Source organism: Monodelphis domestica, chromosome 2, assembly GCF_027887165.1.
Source record: "Monodelphis domestica isolate mMonDom1 chromosome 2, mMonDom1.pri, whole genome shotgun sequence".
NCBI lineage: Eukaryota > Metazoa > Chordata > Mammalia > Didelphimorphia > Didelphidae > Monodelphis > Monodelphis domestica.
In genome coordinates, this window is record NC_077228.1 from 265928529 (window position 1) to 265951737 (window position 23209).

The 23209-nt window shown below is 42.1% G+C and overlaps 2 protein-coding genes across 8 annotated transcripts; one reads left to right on the forward strand and one right to left on the reverse strand.

The window, feature by feature from the left end:
• Positions 1–8283: 8283 nt before the first annotated feature.
• On the forward strand, positions 8284–13502 carry TUBB (tubulin beta class I). The gene is made up of 4 exons (XM_001368484.5): positions 8284–8636; positions 10215–10323; positions 10604–10714; positions 11403–13502. Exons 1-4 carry the CDS (start codon positions 8580–8582, stop codon positions 12458–12460), a joined length of 1335 nt encoding a protein of 444 aa, XP_001368521.1. The 5' UTR covers positions 8284–8579; the 3' UTR covers positions 12461–13502.
• Positions 13503–14203: 701 nt separating this feature from the next.
• FLOT1 (flotillin 1) lies at positions 14204–21946 on the reverse strand. Of its 7 annotated transcripts, none has more exons than XM_007483503.3 (13): positions 21673–21946; positions 20974–21030; positions 20474–20549; positions 20301–20391; positions 19823–19966; positions 19315–19434; positions 19115–19210; positions 18169–18321; positions 16004–16185; positions 15726–15771; positions 15476–15613; positions 14743–14907; positions 14204–14517 (listed from the first exon to the last, which is right to left on the reverse strand). In XM_007483503.3, the coding sequence occupies exons 2-13, from the start codon at positions 21014–21016 to the stop codon at positions 14509–14511; spliced, it is 1263 nt and encodes a 420-aa protein (XP_007483565.1). In that variant the 5' UTR covers positions 21017–21030; positions 21673–21946; the 3' UTR covers positions 14204–14508. The 7 variants fall into 7 exon arrangements, with proteins under 7 accessions (XP_007483565.1, XP_007483564.1, XP_056673820.1 ...); XM_007483502.3 differs by having other exon boundaries at positions 21427–21673; XM_056817842.1 differs by having other exon boundaries at positions 14204–14907; positions 21673–21888.
• Positions 21947–23209: the final 1263 nt, after the last annotated feature.

A 23209-nucleotide genomic window follows, 5' to 3' on the forward strand; every position in this document is an offset into this window, starting at 1 on the left:
GCAGTAGCCAAACTGTAACTATGGAGTGTGGCGCCGGCTGATTGCGACAACCTAGAAGGGAAGGGAACCGCCCATCACATGTCAGAAGGAGCCCCAGCACCCAGCCTTGGTCCTCCCAGACATGGCGCCTGCTGACTCAGAAGGAATAAGCTAGATAAAACGGTTATTGTTAGGGAGAGATTGCATGACCAGATCTAGGGTAGAGACCATAAGATGACAAAAGACAGAATAAATACTTTCAATACATAAGATTAAATAGTTTTTGCACGAACAAAATCGGTTCAGCTGATTTGAGAAACTATATAGGTGTTGGTGGGAAAAAGATTTATGTCCACAGTAATGGTTAGGAATTATCACACATATGTAAAACATTATTACATATGTGTGATATAATAATTAAAGCTTTATAAAGTTTTCGTCTCAGATAACAGCAAATTGAAAAATATAATAGTCAATCTTAAAAGAACGGTGAGAGGGCAGGTACCATACAATACACTTTTACTTTTGTACATACTCTAAGAACTTCAAGGGTAGAAAGGACTCATATTTGCCAAAATATTTAGAGTTCTTTTTAGAGAGGGACTAAAAAAGTGAAAGCAAAATAGATGCTAACAATTGCTATATTTTGAGCATGTCTCTCTATATTACCAACAAAAACCAGCAAGAAGAGATAGTCAAATTTAAAATAATTACAAGATGTACAAAATACAAGAACTATATGAATATAAAACAATGATAATAAATAATAGAGGAAATATTTGTGGATAGGCAAAGCCAATGTAATAAAAATGACAAAATGATCTAAATTTAATTATACAGTGCTACATTAAACCACCAAATAATTACTTATAAAAATAGATAAAAATAAATTTTATTTGGAGAAAAAAAGGGTCAAGAATCCTGAGGGAAATAATGAAGAAACATAGGCAGGAAAGGAGTCAAGTAGTAACAGATCTCAAACTATATTACAAGATAATAATTATCAAGCTGACTTGATACTGGTTAAAAAATAGAGGTGATTAAGTGGAATAGATTAAGTACCCCACACATAAAAGTAAACAAAACAGTAGCCTTAATGTTCCATAAATCCAAAGTCAGTTAGCCAAATAGTATTTATTTATTTATTTTTTAAAATTATCTCATTTGTTTAAATATTTCTCAATTATATATTAAAAATCTTTTAACAATCATTTAAAATTTTTTATTTCCAAATTCTCTTTCTATTTCTCTCCTATCCTGCCTCCTTAAGAAGGCAAGCACTTAAATATTGATTATACATGTGAAGTCATGCAAAACATTATTAGCCATCTTGCAAAAGAAAACAGAAACAAAATTTTAAAAAAAGGTAGTAAAAAGAAGTTTTCAATCTATATTCAGAGCTAATCAGTTCTCTTTCTCAAGGTGGATGGCGTTGTTTTCCATCATGAATCCTTTGAAATTATCTTTGGTTATTGTCTCTATCAGAGTAGCTAAGTCTTTCACAGTTGATCATCCTTATAATATTGCTGTTACTGTGTACAGTGTTCTGGTTCTGATCATCTCACTTCACACTCCTTCATATAAGTCTTCCTAGTTTCTTCTGAAAGCATCCTGCACATCATTTCTTATACTACAGTAGTATTCCATGACAATCATATATCCACAAATTGATATAGGGGCATCTCTTCAATTTCTAATGACAACAAAAAGATTTTTGTATATAGGCCTTTTTTTCCTTTTGTGGTCTTGTTGGGAAATAGACCTAATAATATTGCTGGATCAAAATGAATTAACAGTTTGATAATTCCAAATTGCTCTCCAAAATGATTGGAAGAGTTTACAATTCCACCAAGAGTGCCATTTAGTGTCCCCATTCTCTTACATCCCCTTCAACACTTGTCATTTTCCTTTTCTGTCATTAGCCAACCTGAGAGCTTGAATCTTTGAGTTTATCAAATACTAGATTATTTTGGTCATTTACTACTGTGTATAGTATACCTAATATTTTCCACCTGATCCACCATTCTATTTCTTAGTCAGTACCAAATTGTGTTGATCATTTCCTCTTTATGGTATAGTTTGAGAGCTGGAATGGCTAGGCCACCTTCCTTCACATTTTCCCCCCCCATTACTTCCTTTGATATTATTGACCTTATATACTTCCAGAGGTATTGCTGGGTCAAAGGATATGCACAATTTTATAGCCCTTTGGGCATAGTTCCAAATTGTTCTCCAGAATGGTTGGACTAGTTCACAATGTCACCATCAGTTCATTAGTGTCCCATATTTTCCACATTCCCTCCAGCACTTGTCATTTTCCTTTTCTGTAATATTAGCCAATCTGATAGATGTGAGGTGGCATCTGAGTTGTTTTGATTTGCCTTTTTCTAATCTGTTGTGATTCAGAGCATTTTTATGTGACTTTTCACAGCTTTGACTTCTTCTGAAAATTGCCCATTTATATTCTTTGACCATTTACCAGATGGAGGAGGAATCTTATTTTTTAAATTTGCTTCAGTTTTTTAGATATTTGAGAAATGAAGCCTTTATCAGAGAAACTTGAAGTAATTTCCCCCATCCTCAAATATTAATTATGTGTCTAATATGTGCTAGACACTGTGATAAGTACTGGGGGTCTGGAAAGGGCAAAAAAACAGTCCCTGCTTTCAAGGAGCTCACAATCTAATGGTGGGGGGGGGAATAACATGCAAAAAATGAGTACAAACAAGATATATACATGATAAATTAGAGATAATCTCAAAGGAAGGGCTCTAAGATAACGGAGAAGTGAAAAAGACATTGCAGAAGATGGAACTTTAAGTGAAATTTGAAAGAATCTAAAGAAACTAGGAAAGTTAAGAGATGGAGGGGAGGAGGGAAATCATTCTAGGCATGAAGAACAACTAATGAAAATGTCTAGAGGAGCAACCCGGTAGTTCAGTGGATGGAAAATCAGGTCTGGAGATGAGAGGCCCTGGGTTAAAATATGACCTCAGATACCTCCTATTTGTGTGACCCTGGGCAGGCCTCTTAACCCCAATTACCTAGCCCTTACTGCACTTCTACCTTGGAAGAAAAAAGGTAGCCAGCCATTTAAACAAAAATGGAAAATGTCAAGACTCAAAAGATGAAATATCTTGTTGAAAGAACAAGGAGGACATTGTCACTGGGTTTCAGAATATATGGAAGGAAATAAAGTGTAAGAAGCCTGGAGAGGTTGGAAGAAGCTGGGTTACAAAGAGCTTTAAAAGTCAGAATTTATTGAATAAGGAGGTGAAATGGTCAGACTTGTCCTTAAGGAATATCAATTTGACTGTTGAATGGAGGATAGATTGAAGTGGAAAGAGACTTGAGGAAAGGGAATCCAATCAGCAGGCAATAGAAATATAGAAGAGGGTCTTCACCAGAGTGGTTGTACTGTCAAAGGACCCCAGCTACTGAGGTAAGGAATCACTATTTGACAAAAACTGCTGGGAAAATTGGAAAGGAATCTAGTTTATACCAACATCTCACATCATTTACCAAGATAAGATCCAAATGGATAGATGACATATCTAAAAAGTCACATAAAAAAATTAAGGTGAAAATGAAGAAATTACCTTTTTTAAACCCTTACCTTCTTCCTTAGAACCAATACTGCGCATTGATTCTAAGGCAGAAGAGCAGTAAGGGCTAGGCAATGGGGATTAAGTGACTTGCCCAGCTAGGAAGTGTCTGAGGTCATATTTGAACCTAGGACCTCCCATCTCTAGGCCTGACTCTCAATCCACTGAGCCACCCAGCTGCCCTGAAAATTACTTTTCTTATCTGTATAGGGGAAAAGTCTGTGACCAAAAAAAAAAAAGGATTTCATAGAATAAAATGGACAATTTTTATTACATAAAATTAAAAATTTTGCAAAACAAAATGAATGTAGCTAAGCTTAACAGAGAGAAAATTAACTTGGGGTAAAAATCTTTGTAATAAGCTTCTCTAATAATGGTCTCATTTTCAGGGTATGAAAGGAATTGATTCTAAGAATTAGGATCATTCCCCAAATGATAAATGATCAAAGGACATATCCTATTCATAAACAGGGAATTTTCATAGGAAGAAATTAAAGATATTAATGCTCCAAATCATCAGTAACTAGAGAAATATAAATTAAAGCAATTCTGAGGTCCTACCTCATAATCATCAGATTGTCAAAGTTGACAAAAAAGGAATATGACAAATGTTGGAGCTTGAGGAAAACATATACACTAATGCACTGACAGTGGACTTTTGAATTGGTCCAACCATTCTGGAAGGCAATTTGGAAGTATGTTGAAAAAAATGACTAAATTGTGCATATTCTTTGACCCAGCCAAACAATTACTAGGTCTATGCCTTAGGAGATCAAAGAAAGAGGAAAAGGACCTATATGAACAAAAAAATTTGTAACATACCTTTCTGTAGAAGCAAAAAATTGGAAAGTAAGGGAAAATGACCGAACAAATTTCAGTATGCAAATATAATGTAATACTATTATACTGTAAGAAATTATGAATGGACAGCAGCTAGGTGGTTCAGTGGATTGAGAGCCAGGCCTAGATGTAAGAGGTCCTTGGTTCAAATCTTGCCTCATACATTTCCTAGCTATGTGACCCTGGGCAAATCACTTAACTTTCATTGTCTAACCCTTACTGCTGTTCTGTCTTGAAACCAATACACAGGATTGATTCTAAGATGGAAAGTAAAAATTTATTTAAAAAAAAAAGGAAATGATGAAATGGGTTGTTCCAGCAAAAACTTGTATAAGAGGAACAAAATGAATACTACTAGGAGAACAATTTGCATCATAGCAACCACAGTGTAAAAATAAACACATTGGAAATACATTTCTGACCAATGCAATGACCAGTTATAATTCCAGAAGATGGTTGCTGAAGAATGTTACCCATTTCCTGATAAGGAGGTAATGGGCTACATATGCAGAATAAGATATATGTATATATATGGCAATGTATATATGTATATGTGTATGTATTACCAAAGTTAGGTATTTATTTTATGTTATTACTCATATTTGTTATAAGAATTTTGTTTTTCTTTTTCCAATGGTAGTGGTGGGGAATGGGAGTGACAGAAAAGAAAATGCTTGTAATTTTTAAAGTATTTAATTAAAAATTGGATGACCATTCATTGAGAAATTGCTGAAAAATTTGTGTCATACAAATGTGATGAAATATTTTTACACTAAAAAGCATTATTGGAAAGAGATAAAGTGTAAATAAAAATAAAACATCATAAAATATCTTAAAAAAAAACAAACCTCTTACCTTCTGCTTTAGTATCCGTTCTAGACAGGTTAGGCAGTTGGGTTTAAATGACCACAGCTAGGACATGTCTAAATAATCTTTTTAAATAGGATAGGGAATGAAGATTTTATTGACTATTATCAAATCATTTAATTTCTCAGTGCTTCAGGCAACTCTCTTAAAAGCATACATTACAGAGAAGGTATAGATCTTTATTGGCAGAGGAAGTTCACTATACATCTGAAACTACAATAGACTTACTTTTCCAGTCCTAAATGGGAATAAAACTTGAATAAGCTATCCTCAAAACCTTATATATATGATTTGCTGTTCTTTGCATTACTATTATTTAAAGATAACATTGTTGCTTGTCCCTTGTTTTTCAGAGGACCAATGACATTATGTTGACTTTTAAATGAACTGGATTTAAATGAGTCAGGGTTACACATAATCAGCCTCACTCTCTTTTTAGTCATTGAAGTGCAATGGCAAAATTAAAGTCAAGACACTATCCATGGCACCGGATTCAAGGAATGACTCTGGAATCTTTGATATCAACTAAGCTCTAAGTACACCACAGTGATGCCAGCTTTAACCGATTTCACAGCCATTGGAACAAATTGTTCTCCATCTACCCTTTCCATTAGGGGAAGTCTTCACATGCATGGAATAGATGTTCCCATAACTCACTGATAGGTTTGAGGCCTGTGAGTTAACTTCTACCTGGTTTAGCCCAGTATGCTGAGATAGTTTTACCAGATAACAGCTGCAATATATACTATAGCATCTTGGAGCTAGAGCTTGCTGGACCTAGAGGTACAAAGATTTGAATTAGAATCTGCCCAAGTCATTTTAACTCCTAGAATCTGTAAAATGAAGATAAATATACCACTTTCTACACAAGGTGGCTGTGAGAATCAAATGATAATACATGTATATATATGAAAATCTTAAATCAGTATTTAAAAGCTATTTATTAATTTGTGACATCATTCTAAAAAAGAATGATGTCACTCCATATATGTGTTTCATGTAAAAGTAAAGTGAGGGGGCAGCTAGGTGGTTTAGTGGATTGAGAGCCAGATCTGAAGACAGGAGGTTCAAATATGGCCTCAGACACTTCCCAGCTGTGTGACCCTGGGCAAGTCATTTAACCCCCATTTCCTAGCCTTTACCACTCTTCTCTTGGAACCAATACATAGTATTGATTCTAAGACAGAAGGTAAGGGTTTAAAAAGAAAAAAAAAAGGTAAAGTGATTTTGGTGACAGTGATAATGCAGTTCGCAAGAGAAATATCCCAACCTGAACTAATCTTATTTCTTCTCCTTTTGTCCCCAAGTCCAACCTTCCTTCCTTCAGTGGTTTTCATCTCCAACTCAGGTGCCTAAGAGAGGTTACCATGGTGATCTGCTTGATTGAGTTGCCATGACATTGATTTGAATGGGGTGTGGAAGCATCTGCCTCTTTTTTTTTTTTTATCCTTAAAATAGAAGGGCAAGGGCTAGGTAAACAGGGTAGAGTGACTTGCCCAGGGTCGCACAGCTAAGAAGTGTATGAGGCCAGGCATCTACCTCTTATAAATCTATAGGTTCTACTTAAGGGTCCTATTGACATAGGCATTTTACCCCCAGAAACTCAGGCAAACTATTAGGGAAATTCCTTTGCTCCCTTACATCCTTGTGACTCCTAATCTAAAACATCCAGTGACCCCTATAGGACCCTGAGATGATTGTGCTGCTTTGATCCTCCTTTAAATTTAAGATGGATAGAGAGATGCACCTCCAGGCTACACCTTGATACTATTGGGTTACATCTCAGACATCTGTCTGTTCCCTAAAACTAAGGAATCTTTTATGAGGGTCATTCCCTATGTCTCCAGGCAGACCCCAGTCAGATGACCAACCCTCCCTACCAAACACCTGAGTGGCTACCACTCTAGAGTCACGTACACATCATGACACAGCATCTATTGTAAGAGTATAAAATCCCCAGAATTGATGGATTCTGGGAGCATCCTTCCATCTTGCTGATCCACCCATACTATCCTCCTGGCCATTCTCAACATTACTTTCTAAAATTCTGTTTTTTTTTTTAAGCTAAGTTTCGAAGTCTTGCATTCTTGCAGAAAGGTATCCTTCCTGAGCCCAAGGGGTGTACCTCTTCACCCCCACAACACTATGTCTGGGGAGATGGGATAGAGGTGCTCAGAAAATGTACCAGGTATTGTACTCTTCAGCATCTCACTCTCCTTAGCTCAGCTCAGGTGTGTTGCTCTCTTAACTTCAGACTATCCCTGGATTAATTCCTACTTCCTACAACTCTCTTCAAAAGAACATATCTCAGGGACCCAGGTATCTGACTTCCCAACATGTAGATTTTCTTTCACAAATTCATTATGAATGTCCCTTCCAATTAACTGTCTTTTTAAACACCCACATCCTTGTCCTGAAATGTCCCTAGTGAAATTTTCTCTTTGGATATTTTAAAATATTCTCAACTGAAACCACTATTCCTTCCACTATTTCTGAGGTGTGATTGGTGATCTAGATCAGAGGCAAATAAGGATGAGGGTGAAGAGCACAGAAAAGAACTTTGGGGTAAGGAAGGCTAGATATTTTAGCCCTGGGAAGAAGAAAAGGTCCTGTAACTATCTATCCTAAATTCACATTTGATTTTCCTAACATTTCTTTGAGTTTAGCTGGCCAGTCCTAGAAATGCTACAGCAGGAATACCCACTGCCCAATCCTAGACTTCCCGATTATTGCATATCTAATTTCTGGTCTCCTCTAATAAATAATTAAAAAATAAAAAAAAACAAACTCAAGAGAGTGGAAGGCTATGCCTAATATTTTTATTCGTTATAAAAAAATCCACACCCACCCCATGCCTCCCTTTTTCATTTTGCAGCGTGGACAACAATAGAGAACTACATTTCCCAGTAAGTTTCGCGCCTGGTCCCTGGAGGAGCAACCAATGGGTATCAGACACTTGCTTGATGGGGACCAATCAATGGTTCTATAGAGGGGCTTTGTCTACGATATAGCTGGCGCCTACCTCTTCATCCTTCCCTCCTCTCAGGCCACGCAGCGCAAGCGCGCCCCGCCCTGCTTCTCCTCCCTCGCTTCCCCTCCCCCCTTCCTTCTTTCTCCCTCTCAGAACGTTTGTGCAGCTGTGTTCTGAACTAGCTGCTCCAACCTTCCGGGAAACCTTCTATTGATAAAGAGCGCTTTCAGCGGAGAGGGGAAAAAAAAAATCTATCTATCTATCTCATTCTCTTTTCTCTGTACATAACTTGAGACAAGCAAAAGTAAATTTTAACCATGAGGGAAATCGTACATATCCAGGCTGGCCAGTGTGGCAATCAGATCGGTGCAAAGGTAAGGACTTTGATTTTACATATTCTACTCACCTCCATTGCTTTTTTTGTTTTAAAGGAAAGAAAATTTAAAAGATTTCCTGAAAAGTAGTGGCGGGACTGTCGCTGGCTCCCCCCCCCCATCATAGCAGCACGATACCCCCCCCCCCAATCAAACATTTCTTTGCAGCGCGAATTTTCATTAGGAAAATATGGGGTTTTGTCTTTTTTTTTTTCTTCTGTTTTCCGAATCAGTTTCGTTAGCGTGTCGCAGCCTGGTCCTTTCCATCAGTAAAGAGGAAGGAACCAATAAAGTGATATAATTGTTGAGTATATTAACTGGAAGATGTGATTCTTCACCTTTGGGGAATGGAGGGATTGAGGGGATAGGTAAAAGGGATCTCTACGCTACTTTTGTGTCAAAGAGATGAAAGAATGGAAACGGGTGAGACAAAGCGAGGCCAGTATTGTCCCATGTGCATCTCGGCGTTTCTATTAATTCCTCCCCCCCCACCGCCGGCTTAAAACTGTGACTATTGCCTGAATCCTAATGGGGAGGTGAGAAGCCGCTTTGTGCACTGAGCTGTAGAAAAAGGGATTGAAATAGGCTGGCGGGGGTGGGAAGTGGTCGGGCATTAGTAGTTTCCCCTTCCACACCCACCCCAGAAACGTGGAATGTGGAATCTTACTTAGTCCACCCGTTCTCTTTCGTGAAAAGAGAAGGGAAAAGGCGGGGGCTTTCTCCCCCCCTTCTCTAGAAAGTCCTCCCTTTAAAGGCGGGAGCGGGGGGTGGGGGTTGGGGTGCAAATTCCCGCGCGTTGTATGGTGTTCCGCGTGAATTGTTAGAGTCAGGACAAAGAGTTAAAAAATGGTACATAAGGGAAAGAATCTCAGTACAGAATAAGAAAAAAGGAAATTGTAGCAAAGAAACAATATTTCAGGGTAAAAGGTTTTCTTCTCCCTGCCCCCAGTGCGAAGATACTGTATAACGGATGGGGGTGGAAAGGAAGTGGGAAGGAGAGTTTGCAACGTTGTGGCAAAAGGGCGGAGCCCGGTTGAGGCGGGGCAAAAACTCCCTTGCGCTCTAGGGCAGTGCTGGATCAAGGGAAAGAGCCCCACCCTTGGCTCTATTGTCCATCTTTCCCCCCCTAGCCTTCTCGCCCCTCCCTCGGGCTAGCTCTTGTAGCGAGTTGGGATGGGTGGGTAGCAGCTGCAGTGCCTTTTTTCTTTGTGCGCATCGAAGGGGCGTTGCCTGCTGTGGGGGGAGAGAGGGAGGGTGACGGTGGCATTTATTTTTCCTAGCCAGGGACTTGGGCATCTGGCTTCTACCCTTCTCCTGGATTACCTGGACAGAAATGCATCTGTCTCTTTCAGCCCTATTATCTCATGCATTTATAGAGCAGGATAATCCTGTAACAAGCTTTCTCTGCTGGCCCATCTGTTCCAGGATTGGGGCATTGGAGAGAGAATCCCCTGGGTTTTTTGGGTGGGTGGGTGGATATGATTCTTGGATTGAGAGGGGAATTTGGGGATTGAAAATCCATCATGAATGTGGAGGAGGGGAATTTTCAACTTCCTTTCACTTCTTAACTCTGCTTAGTTCTGGGAGGTGATCAGTGATGAACATGGCATCGACCCTACCGGCACCTACCACGGGGACAGCGACCTGCAGTTGGACCGGATCTCTGTCTACTACAATGAGGCCACTGGTGAGGGGCAGGGAAGGGAATCCTTCCCTCTCATCTACCTCCTGCAATATGGGGAAACCATTTATCCAAGGGAGACCCTTCCCCCTTGACTTCCCAGAGACTGGTTATCTTCTCCCAGCCCTTTCCCTTTACTTCCCCACACCTTTTTCCTACCTTAGTCGTTTTCTGCTGCCACCTGGTGGCAAAAACTAGAATGGTAGTGGGAGTGCCATATGTGTAGGGACCCTGGGGACCCTCCCTTTCTTTCTTTAGCAGACCTATTCTTCACTTTCTCCCACAGGTGGCAAATATGTACCCCGGGCTATCTTGGTTGATCTTGAGCCTGGGACCATGGACTCTGTTCGATCTGGACCTTTTGGCCAGATATTCCGACCAGATAACTTTGTCTTTGGTAAGTTGAAGTGAATTAAAGGTTAAGAGGTTTAGAGGTATTAGTCTTGCAACTGGGAGAGTGGGTAGGGAAGAGATTCTTTCATTGCTAATTATTACCCCAGGGTAATCCCCCAAATTTATCAGTCCCTTGGATCTGAAGGTTCTGCATTAAGAACCAGTATGAACTGAATCCCAAAGATATGTTAGGATCTCTCTGAAGTGAAATAAGAGGCAAATTAGCATAAAGGTATTTTTATATAACTAAGGGTTCTTTTGGGGGAGCTTAGTATCAGTGTACAGTGATGGGTGAAGGAAATTAAGAACTTCAAAATTGGGTTCAATTTAGTTTGTGGTTAGAAGAGTTCTAGAAAGGCAGGAGTGACTTGGATGGGAGGTAGACAAAGGGGAATGATTGAGGGGTTGAACATTAGGTAAGAGGACTTGATATCAAACTCAGAAAGAGGGGCCACTAAACTAAAAATTCTAGCTGGCTTCACATTACTTAGGAAACCACATATTAATGTTATCTGTTATATTGAATTTTTATTTAAATAATTCTCCATTACATTTTAATTTGGGTATGTTTGATACCTCTCTTCAAAGGCATAGGTGGATAAAAGATTTTTAGATTAAAGGGGAAGGGATTGATGAAAGTGAGATATCGTAGCATCTCTTCTGACCTATGCTGCCTCCCACCCTAATTCCAGGGCAGTCTGGGGCAGGCAACAATTGGGCCAAGGGCCACTATACCGAGGGGGCAGAGCTCGTGGATTCAGTCTTGGACGTGGTGCGCAAGGAGGCAGAGAGCTGTGATTGCTTGCAAGGCTTCCAGCTGACCCACTCACTTGGTGGAGGCACAGGCTCAGGGATGGGTACCCTGCTCATTAGCAAGATCCGAGAGGAGTATCCTGACCGCATCATGAATACCTTTAGTGTGGTTCCATCACCAAAGGTCTCAGACACCGTGGTTGAGCCCTACAATGCCACCCTCTCTGTCCACCAGTTAGTAGAAAACACAGATGAAACCTACTGCATTGATAACGAAGCACTCTATGATATCTGCTTCCGAACCCTCAAGCTGACCACGCCAACCTATGGTGACCTCAACCATCTAGTCTCTGCTACCATGAGTGGTGTCACCACCTGCCTTCGCTTTCCTGGCCAGCTTAATGCTGATCTCCGAAAATTGGCTGTAAACATGGTCCCTTTCCCTCGACTCCACTTCTTCATGCCTGGCTTTGCTCCCCTTACCAGCCGTGGGAGCCAGCAGTACCGTGCCCTAACCGTGCCTGAGCTCACCCAGCAGGTCTTTGATGCCAAGAACATGATGGCAGCATGTGACCCTCGCCACGGGCGATACCTCACTGTTGCTGCTGTTTTCCGTGGGCGGATGTCCATGAAGGAGGTGGATGAGCAAATGCTCAATGTGCAAAACAAAAATAGTAGCTACTTCGTTGAGTGGATCCCCAACAACGTCAAGACCGCTGTTTGTGATATCCCACCTCGTGGGCTCAAGATGGCTGTCACTTTCATTGGCAACAGCACTGCCATCCAGGAGCTCTTCAAGCGCATCTCAGAGCAGTTCACTGCTATGTTCCGGCGGAAGGCCTTCCTCCACTGGTATACAGGGGAGGGGATGGACGAGATGGAGTTCACCGAGGCTGAGAGCAACATGAATGATCTCGTTTCCGAGTACCAGCAGTACCAGGATGCCACCGCTGAAGAGGAGGAGGATTTCGGTGAGGAAGCAGAGGAAGAGGCCTAAAAGAGATACCCTGCCACCTCAGTCTTCTCAACTCTCCCAACATTCTTTCCCCATCACCCTTTTCCTCTAAAATTTGCATTTTCTGCCTCCATCTTCTTTCTCTCCTTTGTGGGTGCTGAGCTCTCTGCCCTTTGTTCTTTCTTTATGACCTGTCATCTCAGTAATACACTCTGCCTCTTCACTCCAAGATTTCTCTCCCAGAAGCAGGATGTCTCCAACCCAGAGCCTCAATTTAGGGGCCTTTGTGTCTACTAAGTGCCCTGAACTAAAATGGTGACTAAGAGGAAAGGTCCAGAACTCTTTGGCTTCCCTTGTATGGAGGAGGGAACCAAGATATAATATTCCTAGTTAAGAGAGTTCACTTGGTGGGTATTTAGGAGGAAAGGAGGAAATGGAGTGTTCCATTCCATAAAAGTCTGTTGGGGGAGCCAGGCTTTCTATTCTAATTACCATCTTCAGGTACTTCCCAACTTGTCCTATTCTTACCTCCAGGTGCCCCTTTCCTTTCTCTCTCTCTACTCTCCAGTTCTGGGGTAAGTGTTGACAGTATTATTTCCCACCTTCCCAGTTTTGGTTTCTGTCCCAAGTGTTCCTTTTTCTTTGAAGGGGTCTGTGCCTCACTCTGCCAGGTGGGCTCCCCCCTCAGGTCTTTGCTTCCCCTCATTTTGGGAACTATGTACTCTTCCCCAGTCTGAGAAATGAGAAGAGAGAATTGCCTCAACTTCCCAAATTCTAGAAAAGTCCCTCATTTGGGGAGGATTTCAATTTTACCCCACCCCCAAAATCAATTCCCTTGAAGAGGAAGGGAGCAGGGGGGTAACAAAAAAAAAAACACCTTTCCCTCCCCCCCCCCCCCCCCATCACCAAATCTTTCCTTCATTTTCTTTCATCCTTTCTACTTCTGCAGTTTCTATCTTTGGCTCTTTCCCTGCCCCCCCACTTCCTAGGTTTCTGTTTTGTGTTGAACTTGCTGCTTTTTTTCATATTGAAAAGACGACGCCCCAGAACCCAAAAATAAACAGGAAATGAGGAAAAACAAAAACTTAAGTGTCTGGTTGATTCTTGGAGGGGAATGGGAGGCACAAGGGTTGGAGTGGAACTTGGTGTTCTGCTGTCTCTTCAGTGCCCTTCAGATCAGTAGTTGTATCATCTTTGGTTTTTCACGGACTCCCTGTATGACCACTTTTTCTTATTTTACAAAACAGGTTGTACTTCAAATTGAAGTGTGAATGGGACAGACTTAATGGAACATTGAGAACACTTTTCTAGGAGTAGACTTAAGGCTATATTACTCAGTAGAAAGTAAGAAATTACATTAGGACCAGGTCTGTTTATTGAAAGAGGCATTGAGTAATGTTTCTCCATTATGCCATTTAAAAGGTCCAAGCATTCCCTCTTTAAAAAGAAACAAAAAACCTTACCTTCTTTCTTAGTATCAATTCTAAGAAGTGACAAGGGCTAGGCAACTGGGGTTAAGCAAGGTCACGCAGCTAGGAAGTATCTAAGGCCATAATTGAACCAAGTCCTGCAACTTCAGGCCTGGCTCTATCCACTATGCTACTTAGTTGCTCCTAGCTATGTTTTCATTCTTGAGTTTCTGGAATAAAATTTGTTTTTCATTCTAAAACTTCTTATGGAGATGAACCTGTGTACTGGGATTTGACGGAACCCATGTTCACCTTTACCACCCTTAAATAACAAAACTAGGCTTCTCAGAGAAAAAGTAGGGGAAAAGGCCAGAACTCATGCAGACAATCATTTAATTGATTAAATAAGTGTATTGGGGAAGGTGGTAATCAGCTGGGGATAGGACAGCCCCTGGCAGTGTGGGGTTGGGAATGGGGAGCAGCTCCCCACAACAAGGCACAGGCAACTGAGCAGGAAAGTCTGGAGGACCCTAAAAGGGTGGGGCCACTTGAGTTGGGTAGGAACAAAGAAGCCAGGGCTCAGATCAGGAAACTTCATGGGAGGGTTGACTGGTGCACAATAGGAATTTAATCCATGCCCTCCCCTTAAAAATTTTTTTTGGTTGCTCCAAAAACTGGCTTCTAATTAACCTGGAGGAAGAGAAAAGGAGGTATTAGCCAACACCCAGGCTTGCTGATCCACAAGAAACCCAGGTATTTAGCCCCAACTTAGAGTATCATTAAAAGACAACTTGGAGACTCAACTCTGGAAGAAGCAATATAGTTAAGTACAGGGATTAAACTAGAACCCAGATATTCTGAAAACCAAACTGCCTATGGATAGGCACCCATATAGTCTCATTGCAGGCTCCTTACCTGGGAAATACTGACACCTGTGAGCTTCTCCACACAATTTGGCAGGTGACTTAGGATGTCCAATACTTCCCCAGTCACCTTGGCAGCTCCCAGTGTACCTCCCCCACTGGATACCAGTGTGATCTTTTTCGCAGAACTTAGAGGACCACTGATCTCCTCAGCCACCTAGATAGAAGAAAACTGTTCTGTGGTCCTTGTTCCTTGATGCCTTTACCCTTTTATTTTTTAAAAGACTTTCTATCTTAAAATTGTTACTGTTAGTTCCAAGGCAAAAGGGTGGTAAGGGCTAGGCAATTGGAGTTAAGTGACTTTCCCAGGGTCACATAGCTAGGAAGCCTCTGAGCTCACATTTGAACCCATTGACTTCCCCCAGGGCTGGTTCCATCCACTGAGCTACTTAGCTGCCCCCAAGAATTCATTCTTAACCTGAGTTCTCAATTCCTATTCCTTTCTAGACTATCTAGCCCAGACCCCTTACTGAAAATCCTTCTTTCTTACTACTCACATGCTCTATGAAATCCTGGACCTGTATACAATAAACACTTCATAAATTCTGGTTCTATTAAACTGCTTCTTGATCTAATTTCCCCATTTTCTGATTTTATACCTGGTTTTGGCCAATCTTGCCCATTGCACCAGCCCAATCTCTTGCCAGGGTTCCATTCATTTCTATTTCACACTAAAATCCTCTCCAAGGAATCAACTTGCCCAAACCCAGGCTCAAAACTCAAACCTGAGGCAATTTCTCCAGCAGCATGTCGAGTTGGGCAGCTTCCTGGTACAACTGAAAAGCCTCTGCTTTCTTTGCCATCTGCTCAGCCTCTGCCCGGGCCCGGACCCCTATAGCATATGCTTCTGCTTCCCCTCGTATCTGTGAAGACAAAAGATGAGATTTTGTTTGAGGACAAAAGGGAGAACTGGTGCTGGGGATAAGACTCCCAGTTGTTGATCCATTCTTTCCCTATCCCTATCCCTTGACTGACCCGAATTGACTCAGCTTCAGCCTCTGCTTGCATAATCACCTGCGACCTGAGAGAGAAAAGGGGAAAAAGAGCTGTGTGGGAGGAGGTGTTTGCTTCTATCCCAGAGAAACAGGAAAAGTTCATGGAGAAAGCTTTCTAACACTGGAAATGATCAAACTTTTATTAATAAGGCAAGTCAAGGCATCAAAGAAGAAATTATTCCCTCAGGGAGACAAGGTTGCAGGAGGCCTTAGTTGCCAGTTTGTCCTTAGCCTTGCAGTGAAGGGGGGTTCTCTTACTTCTCTGCTTCAGCTAGTCTCTCTAGGCGATAGCGGTCAGCCTCTGAAGGCTTCTTCACTCGGGCTTCCAGCTCCTTCTCTCGACGAGTTATCTCCTGTTCTTGTAATGCTACTTGCTGGGCCCGCTCCACCACCTGCACCTGCACTCGTTGTTCCTCTATATGCTGCTTTGTCTTTGCCACCTAGGTGAATTAGGAACCAGAAGTCAGATACAGTGAATCAGAAAGTTAATGTTCAGATACCAAGAAAAAGTGTGATGATTAAATGTAAAAATAGCTACATAGAGTTAGACTCATGCCATCCAACCTTGTATATTCTTCTGGTTATAATAAGGACCTTAAAGACACAGTGTATAGGGAACTAGGGTCAATCTCAAATGTTTAGGATTTTCTTCAAAACATTCCTAATTTCTTTAATACTCTAATTCGTACTATTATCTATGAAGTATTATTATCACTACGGTACTTTCTTCTCCCTCCTCCCCCTTTTTTTAAACCCATACCTTCTGTCTTGGAGTCAATACTGTGTATTGGTTCCAAGGCAGAAAAGTGGTAAGGGCTAGGCAATGGGGGTAAGTGACTTGCCCAGGGTCACACAGCTGGGAAGTGTCTGAGGTCACATTTGAACCCAGGACCTCCCATCTCTAGGCCTGACTCTCAATCCCCTGAGCCACCCAGCTGCCCCCTATCTCCCCTTTCTCTAAGACAGAAAGGCAATAAGTGACTTGACCAGAGTCACACAGCTGGGAAGTGTCTGGGGTCACATATGAATCCAGGTCCTCTTGACTCCAGGTCTGGTGCTTTGTCCACTCTGCTGCCCCACAGTACTATTTTCTTTTTTAAACCCTTATCTTCCATCTTAGAATCAATACTGTGAATAGGTTCCAAGGCAGAAGAGCAGTAAGGGCTAGGCAATGAGGGTTAAGTGACTTGCCCAGGGTCACATAGCTAGGAAGTATCTGAGGCCAGATTTGAACCCAGGACTTCCCATCTCTAAATCTGGTTCTCAATCCTCTGAGTCACCTAGCTGCCCCACTCTTTATTGGGTTTTCCTGCTTCCATTCTCCTCACTCCATAATTATCTGGATTAATTTTCCTTTTATAGATCCAGTCACATCACTCAGCTCAAAGATTTGAAGCAGCCCCAAATAAGTAAAGTCAAAACTTCTTTGGTATTCAAGGTTCCCTACACTTGATATCAGCTTTATTTTGTATATAAATGCTCCATCTGAAGTTGACTGCTTTTTGCATTTCCTCCATTCTCCACTGTGGTAAACATACTGTATTAGCCTGTCTCCTTGCACCTAGACTACATTCCTTTCCCATTTTTTTCCCATTGAATTCCTAGCTGCCCTTTAAAACCCAAATGCTACATCCTCCAAAGCCTTCCCTGATACCTTGTTATAATGGCAAACCTCAGACCTCAAGAAGTCTTTTGTTCTGCAGCACTCTAATGATAATATACAATATTACTTGTTTGTATTTTATTCCACACCATCCCCACCTAAATTCACTAAGCCAGAAACTGTATCTTTCTAAACTTTGTACCAATACCCTCAGCACAGCAGTCGGTAAACAATAAACATTTAATAAATGTTAACTGTTAAATGAGAGAACACATTTGAACTTTTAAAAAATGGTTAATTTTCAGCCTATATGCTATCTGTTGGCATCACACCAGGTCAAATTCTTTTTTTCATGAATCCTAAACTTTTCAAGCTTTAGGACTGTCAGGGTTGGGTATATACTATGATATTTTGTATCATTATTCAAAATCACTATATTAGTCACAATCACTATATGGGTTTTGTTTAGTTGCTTTGGGGAAATACATTTTTTTGGTGTGATAAGGGTTTTTTTGGAAAGTGCTGTATAACAAAGTGTCAAAAAGAAAATTTCTGTTTAAAAAGCTCCCAACAAAACAGAAAACCAAATACATCTTTCCCCCCTCTCTTATACTTTCATGGTTATGGCCTTTGTTTATAACCCCCTCTTAACCTTTGTCTTTCTGATACTTTAAATATTATGGGAAAAATATGGAAGGCAGGTCAGGCTTGAGAGATCAGAGACACTGTTAAAAATAAAGATGCCCAAACAGGGAGGGCTAGCAAAGAAAAACAGGAGAGGAAGAGTGAAACACTGAAGCCTGGCATGGATGCCCCTGACCTGAAGCTGGTAGGCTAAGTCAGCCTGTGCACGACGAGTGTTGACCTCAACATCATAAATAGCCTTCTTCAGCTCATAGTCCCTTTGTGCCTTGGCCATCTCTATCTCACTCAGGAACTGAGCAGAAACCTTCTGTTGTTTTGCTTTTGCCTCCTGTTGGGGGTAGAGGTGACTGTCAAAATAAGGGTAGGGGTAGGATAACATTTCCTGTGTAGCCTAGAGAAAATTACAACTTCCCAGGGTCTCAATGTCCTCATCTGGAAAATCTCTAAGGTCATTTCTACATCTAAAACCTTTGAATGAAAAGTAAGGGTACCTCAGAAACATTCATATCACTCCATCCCCTAGATCCATGTTGGCAAACCCATGACACTCATGCCCCTGAGTGCCAGAGGGGGCTGCTCTGTTCCCCTCGACACAGCACCTGGGGACATTTTTCACATAACTTGTCCCTCTGCCCAGCAGACCAACTTGAGCATTTTCTCCCTGGAGTAATTGGGGGGGAGGGGGGAGAGGTGTCTCACAGGTGGCTTGAAAGTACCGTTTGGGTATTTGATCTCTAAAAGGTTTGCCAACACTGCCCTAGATCCTCCCTCTGACTTCCTACCAGCTTCTATCCACCTCTATACAAATTCTATCCACATCCATTTCCTTTAACTGAGCCATAAAATATGCCATTATATCTTATAGTAGGCCATTAGAAGTAATGTAGTCTAAACCACTCCCCCCTCTCTATTTTACTGATGAGAACACTGAAGCCCAGAGAAGTAAAGTAACTTATCTAAGGTCTTATATGTAGCTAGAAAATGTCTAAGTCAGAGATTAGTTTAGATTTATCTGATTTCAAGCCCTGTGCTTTTGCAATGACATCATGCTAGTTCATGCTGAACATATGGCAAATATGTGCTAACTGACTGAACCCAATCTCTTTCCTTGCCCCTCTCACCTGGATCCCAGCATCTCTCTTAGCCTCAGCTTCCCCGATACGAGCATCTTTCTGGACCTGAGCTGTTCGAGCCTTCCCCAAGGAGTGCAGATAATCCTGTGGAAGGGAAATAGAGTTATAGATATTGGATGCCTCAATCCTCTTGGAAAGATGGGAAAAGGGAGCTAGGGAAGAGGTAATGGCTGTATTTCTGGGTTCACCTGATCATCATGAATGTCCTTGAGAGTATAGCTAACAACACTGATGCCCATGTTGACAAGGTCAGATGAAGCTACTTTGAACACCTGCTCTGAAAATTTCTGGCGATCCTTATAGATCTCCTAGAGGAGACATGGGACAAAGAAGGTTGATTTTATTTTATTTATTTATTTAAACCCTTACCTTCCATTTTGTATTGGCTCCAAGGCAGAAGAGTGGTAAGGGCTAGGCAATGGGGGTTAAGTGACTTGCCCAGGGTCACACAGCTGGGAAGTGTCTGAGGTCACATTTGAACCCAGGACCTCCCATCTCTAGGCCTGGCTCTCAATCCACTGAGCCACCCAGCTGCCCCCAGAAGAGTGATTTTAAATCTCTATCCTACAACTCTTTTTGGCCCCAGGCTCTACTTTTCTACCAGGTCCCACCTCCTCAGGTCTTCAGAATCCACCCTCAAAGCTTTCCCAGGCCTATTGATTCTTCCATTTCTAAGTCCCCTTCTCCCTAATCCACCTCTACAGTCATGTGGGCCATGATTGCCCTCTGGTGGCCCTCCAATGTCTCCAGTGCAATGTGGGCAATTTCACCCTCAGTCTTCCCAAGGAACATCTGACAGGCAGCAGCCAACATCTCCTTGTTCTGGCCTTGGATCTTCACCTGGGGATAAAGGGATTTGTTGGGGAATATGGGGGGAAGTAGAACTTTCCCTTCTGGGAGAGATGTGCAGAAAAGGAAGGCACAGTTTCTTATAAGTCTTTTATATCCCAGGGAGAAAAAGATAGGCTACATAGCATCCTGGTAAGAAAACAGTGGAGGAACAGTTGCTATTGGGAGATGTTTTTGCCTTTAGGAAGGATCAAGAAGGCGGTTGGGGAATATAAAGATACCCAGATTCTGAGGGGTGGAGAAGGAGAGAAAGAAGAGAGGGAGAAGGAAGGAGAGTAAGAGAATAGGGATAATGGGCTTCAAAGAGGTAGGCTCACACCCTCACCTGGGCAATGCCAGTAACTGATATGGGAACCCCATGACGAGTATAAACCTTCTCACTCTTGACATTGAGGGTCAGTGTGTTGAGAGAGATTCTGGAAAAAGAAGGTAGGGGCTATGTGGAATAGAAGAAAGAGAATTTAATGCCTGACTTTCTGCAACCCCCTTCTCACCTACCTCCTGATCTGCTGGATACAGGGCACTACAAAGACTCGGCCTCCTGCCACCATGACAGGAGGGCTTCGGCAGAAACCTGTAAAGAATTAAGAACAATGAATCTGGCTGGGAAGGGAGTATGGAATTCTCAGGGTTGAGAAGGACAAAGGGAATTAATTAGAAGAGTATTAATAATCATGAAAGGCAAGACTAACGGTATAAGAGACTGAGAAGTAGGTGGAAGGAAGGGATCATCTATTAGGGAAAATGGATGGATATAAAGGATAGGGCAGTCAAGAGTTGTGGGAGGGGAGGTAGATGGGAAGAAAAATTGCAAAGGTAAAGAAGGGGTGAGGAATCAGTTGCTTTATGAATCTTAATGGACTGCATAAGTTATTAGTAATAATAGGAGAAATTGAGGGAGGTGTGAATGTGTAGGGGGAGAGAATAAAGTGGCAAAGCAGAATTTAGAAGGTTGTTTTGGGGAATCTGGAAAGGAAAGGAAGGGTAATAGCACTTACCGGATACCACCATGGCCTCATTTGGACCACAAGTGAAAAACATGCTTCAGGGAGGGGCTAGAATGGTAAGGGAAAACATGATTTTTAGGATTCGGGCATGGAAATGATGGAACCTACAAACCCCGGCCCCACCCACTCCCCAACACTTCTTCACTGTCGCCTCTTTGCAGTCTGCATTGATCACATCACTGCTGGAACACTTCACTGGAACCCCAAACTTTGGCCAGACCTCCCTTCCTTTCCCAGCAGTAGGTGGACCCCTGCTCCCTTTAGACCCCAGCCCATTACTGCACCCCCGTCCCAACACGCACGCGTGCACGAGCATACACATACCTACACACGCACACAAACATACACGCGCACGCACACACATACACACACAAACCGGACGCTCTCCTAGGTGTATCCCCACGCCTCAGGCGTCGCTTGGGTGCCCTGCTTCCCAGCCCTCACCTCCTCTAGAGGTGCAGAATACGCGGCCCCAGGGGTGGGGCTCGAGGAACTGAGGCCCAGGTCTGCTCTCGCCCAGGGGCAACCAGACTGGCAGCGGCTCCCGCGGTGCCGCGCTCCCCTCCCCCGCTAGGCCAACCGCGCCCTGTTGCTGCGGCAGAACCAGGATCCCGCCCCCGGCATTTGACGAATCTCCTCTCCACCCACTACCTCCTATGACTCCGCCCCTTCCCAGCAGTCTCCGCGCACCTTCTCTACAGCGTTAGTGACTGCTGCTGCTGCTCCTGCTGGGAAGGCCCCGGAGGGAAGCCGGGGCTGGGGGGAAGGGAAAGGCGCCTTGGCTTCCCTGAATTTCCGGCCCTTTGTTTTCTCCCAGCCCCTTTCTGGACTCTTTCCTTCTGATTGCTTTCACTCCTGTACGCCAAGGCACGCTACCACCCTGGGGATGTTGCTTCATCCTGGGTTTACCCAGTGTCAGCAGTCATGTGTGATCATATCCGGCAGTTGGAAATGGGGCGCTGAATGCCTGGGACTAGGCACCAGCCTTTTTTTTTTCTCAGAAGGGGAGAGGTTGTTAAGAGGGCAAGCACTTGAGCAAGTGATAGTGTAACCATCATCCTACTCAGATTTTCCAGCGTTTAGCACAGTACTTGGCACATGGTAGGAGCTAAATAAAGGCATCTATCCTTGACTTCTTAGATCACTTCTTTGTGGATATGATCAATCAGTCAAGATGTACTTACTAGGTGCCAGGCACTGTGCCAAGTGCTGTTGATCCAAAGAAAGGCAAAAAATATTCGGTCTCAAGGAAAAAAAAATTGTACCAAACAACATATATAGAGTAAATGGAAGGTAATTTCTGAGGGAAGAAAATGAGAGAAGGGACCAAAAAAACTCACTTTACCTTGTGCTGTTCTCCTTTCCATGCTTTCCCCCTTTCCCCTTTAGATTGTAAACCCCTTTAGTTCCTGAACTTTTCTCAAATTTTCAATCCAATGGCAAGACCTTTGTTTAACAAAAAAACCTCAATGATTTTGATACAAGTGACCTGTCCCTTCCAAAGGTCTGTTTCCAATTAAATGAATAGAGTTGGATGTTATGGATCTGAAAGGTTCCTCCCAAGTTCAATATCTAGGATCTTGATATTGCAAATAATTTGAATTCCTGAAAGGAAATCAGTTGGAAGTTAATAGGGTTCTTAGGATGTTCAGGAGCTAAGGGGATCATAAACTCATACGTTTAGAGCTAAAAGGGATCTTAGAGAATATTGAGCCTAACCCTCATTTTACAGATTACAGGCCTGAGGCCCAGAGATCATCTCCAATTTATTCTATGTATGTCTTGTTAGTACATAGTTATTTGCATGTTGTCTTCCTCATTACACTAAACTCCTTGAAAGCAGACACTGATTTTTATCTTTCATTGTATCCCTTTTGCCAGGCTAGTAGGCAATTAATAAATGATGTTTAAGTTAAGTGACTAGTCTATAGTCACACAGCTAGCATTTGACAAAACCAGTGCTGAACTCAGGGCTTTTGGACTCCAACTCAAATAAGTCTTTTCATTACTCTGAAGTATATTTGATCCTCACAATAACTGTAATGTAAATAGTGAAAGAATTATTACCATTTCCCAGGTTTGAGCTAACGATTTCATCAACTCTAGGCATGGGAATTCCCTCCACCAGCAAAAATTGACAATTTATCTGTAGCTTAGTCTTTTTTTTTTTAAACCCTTACCTTCCATTTTGGAAACAATATTGCGGTATTGGTTCCAAGGCAGAAGA

Coding starts and splice junctions, on each gene's coding strand:
- TUBB (XM_001368484.5), top strand. CDS start 8,580: ATGAGGGAAATCGTACATATCCAGGCTGGCCAGTGTGGCAATCAGATC. Junction 8,637..10,214: donor GCAATCAGATCGGTGCAAAG/GTAAGGACTTTG, acceptor AACTCTGCTTAG/TTCTGGGAGGTGATCAGTGA. Junction 10,715..11,402: donor ACCAGATAACTTTGTCTTTG/GTAAGTTGAAGT, acceptor CCCTAATTCCAG/GGCAGTCTGGGGCAGGCAAC.
- FLOT1 (XM_056817842.1), bottom strand. CDS start 21,016: ATGTTTTTCACTTGTGGTCCAAATGAGGCCATGGTGGTATCCG. Junction 19,211..19,314: donor AGGACATTCATGATGATCAG/GTGAACCCAGAA, acceptor TCCCTTCCACAG/GATTATCTGCACTCCTTGGG. Junction 15,614..15,725: donor CTGAAGCTGAGTCAATTCGG/GTCAGTCAAGGG, acceptor TTGTCTTCACAG/ATACGAGGGGAAGCAGAAGC.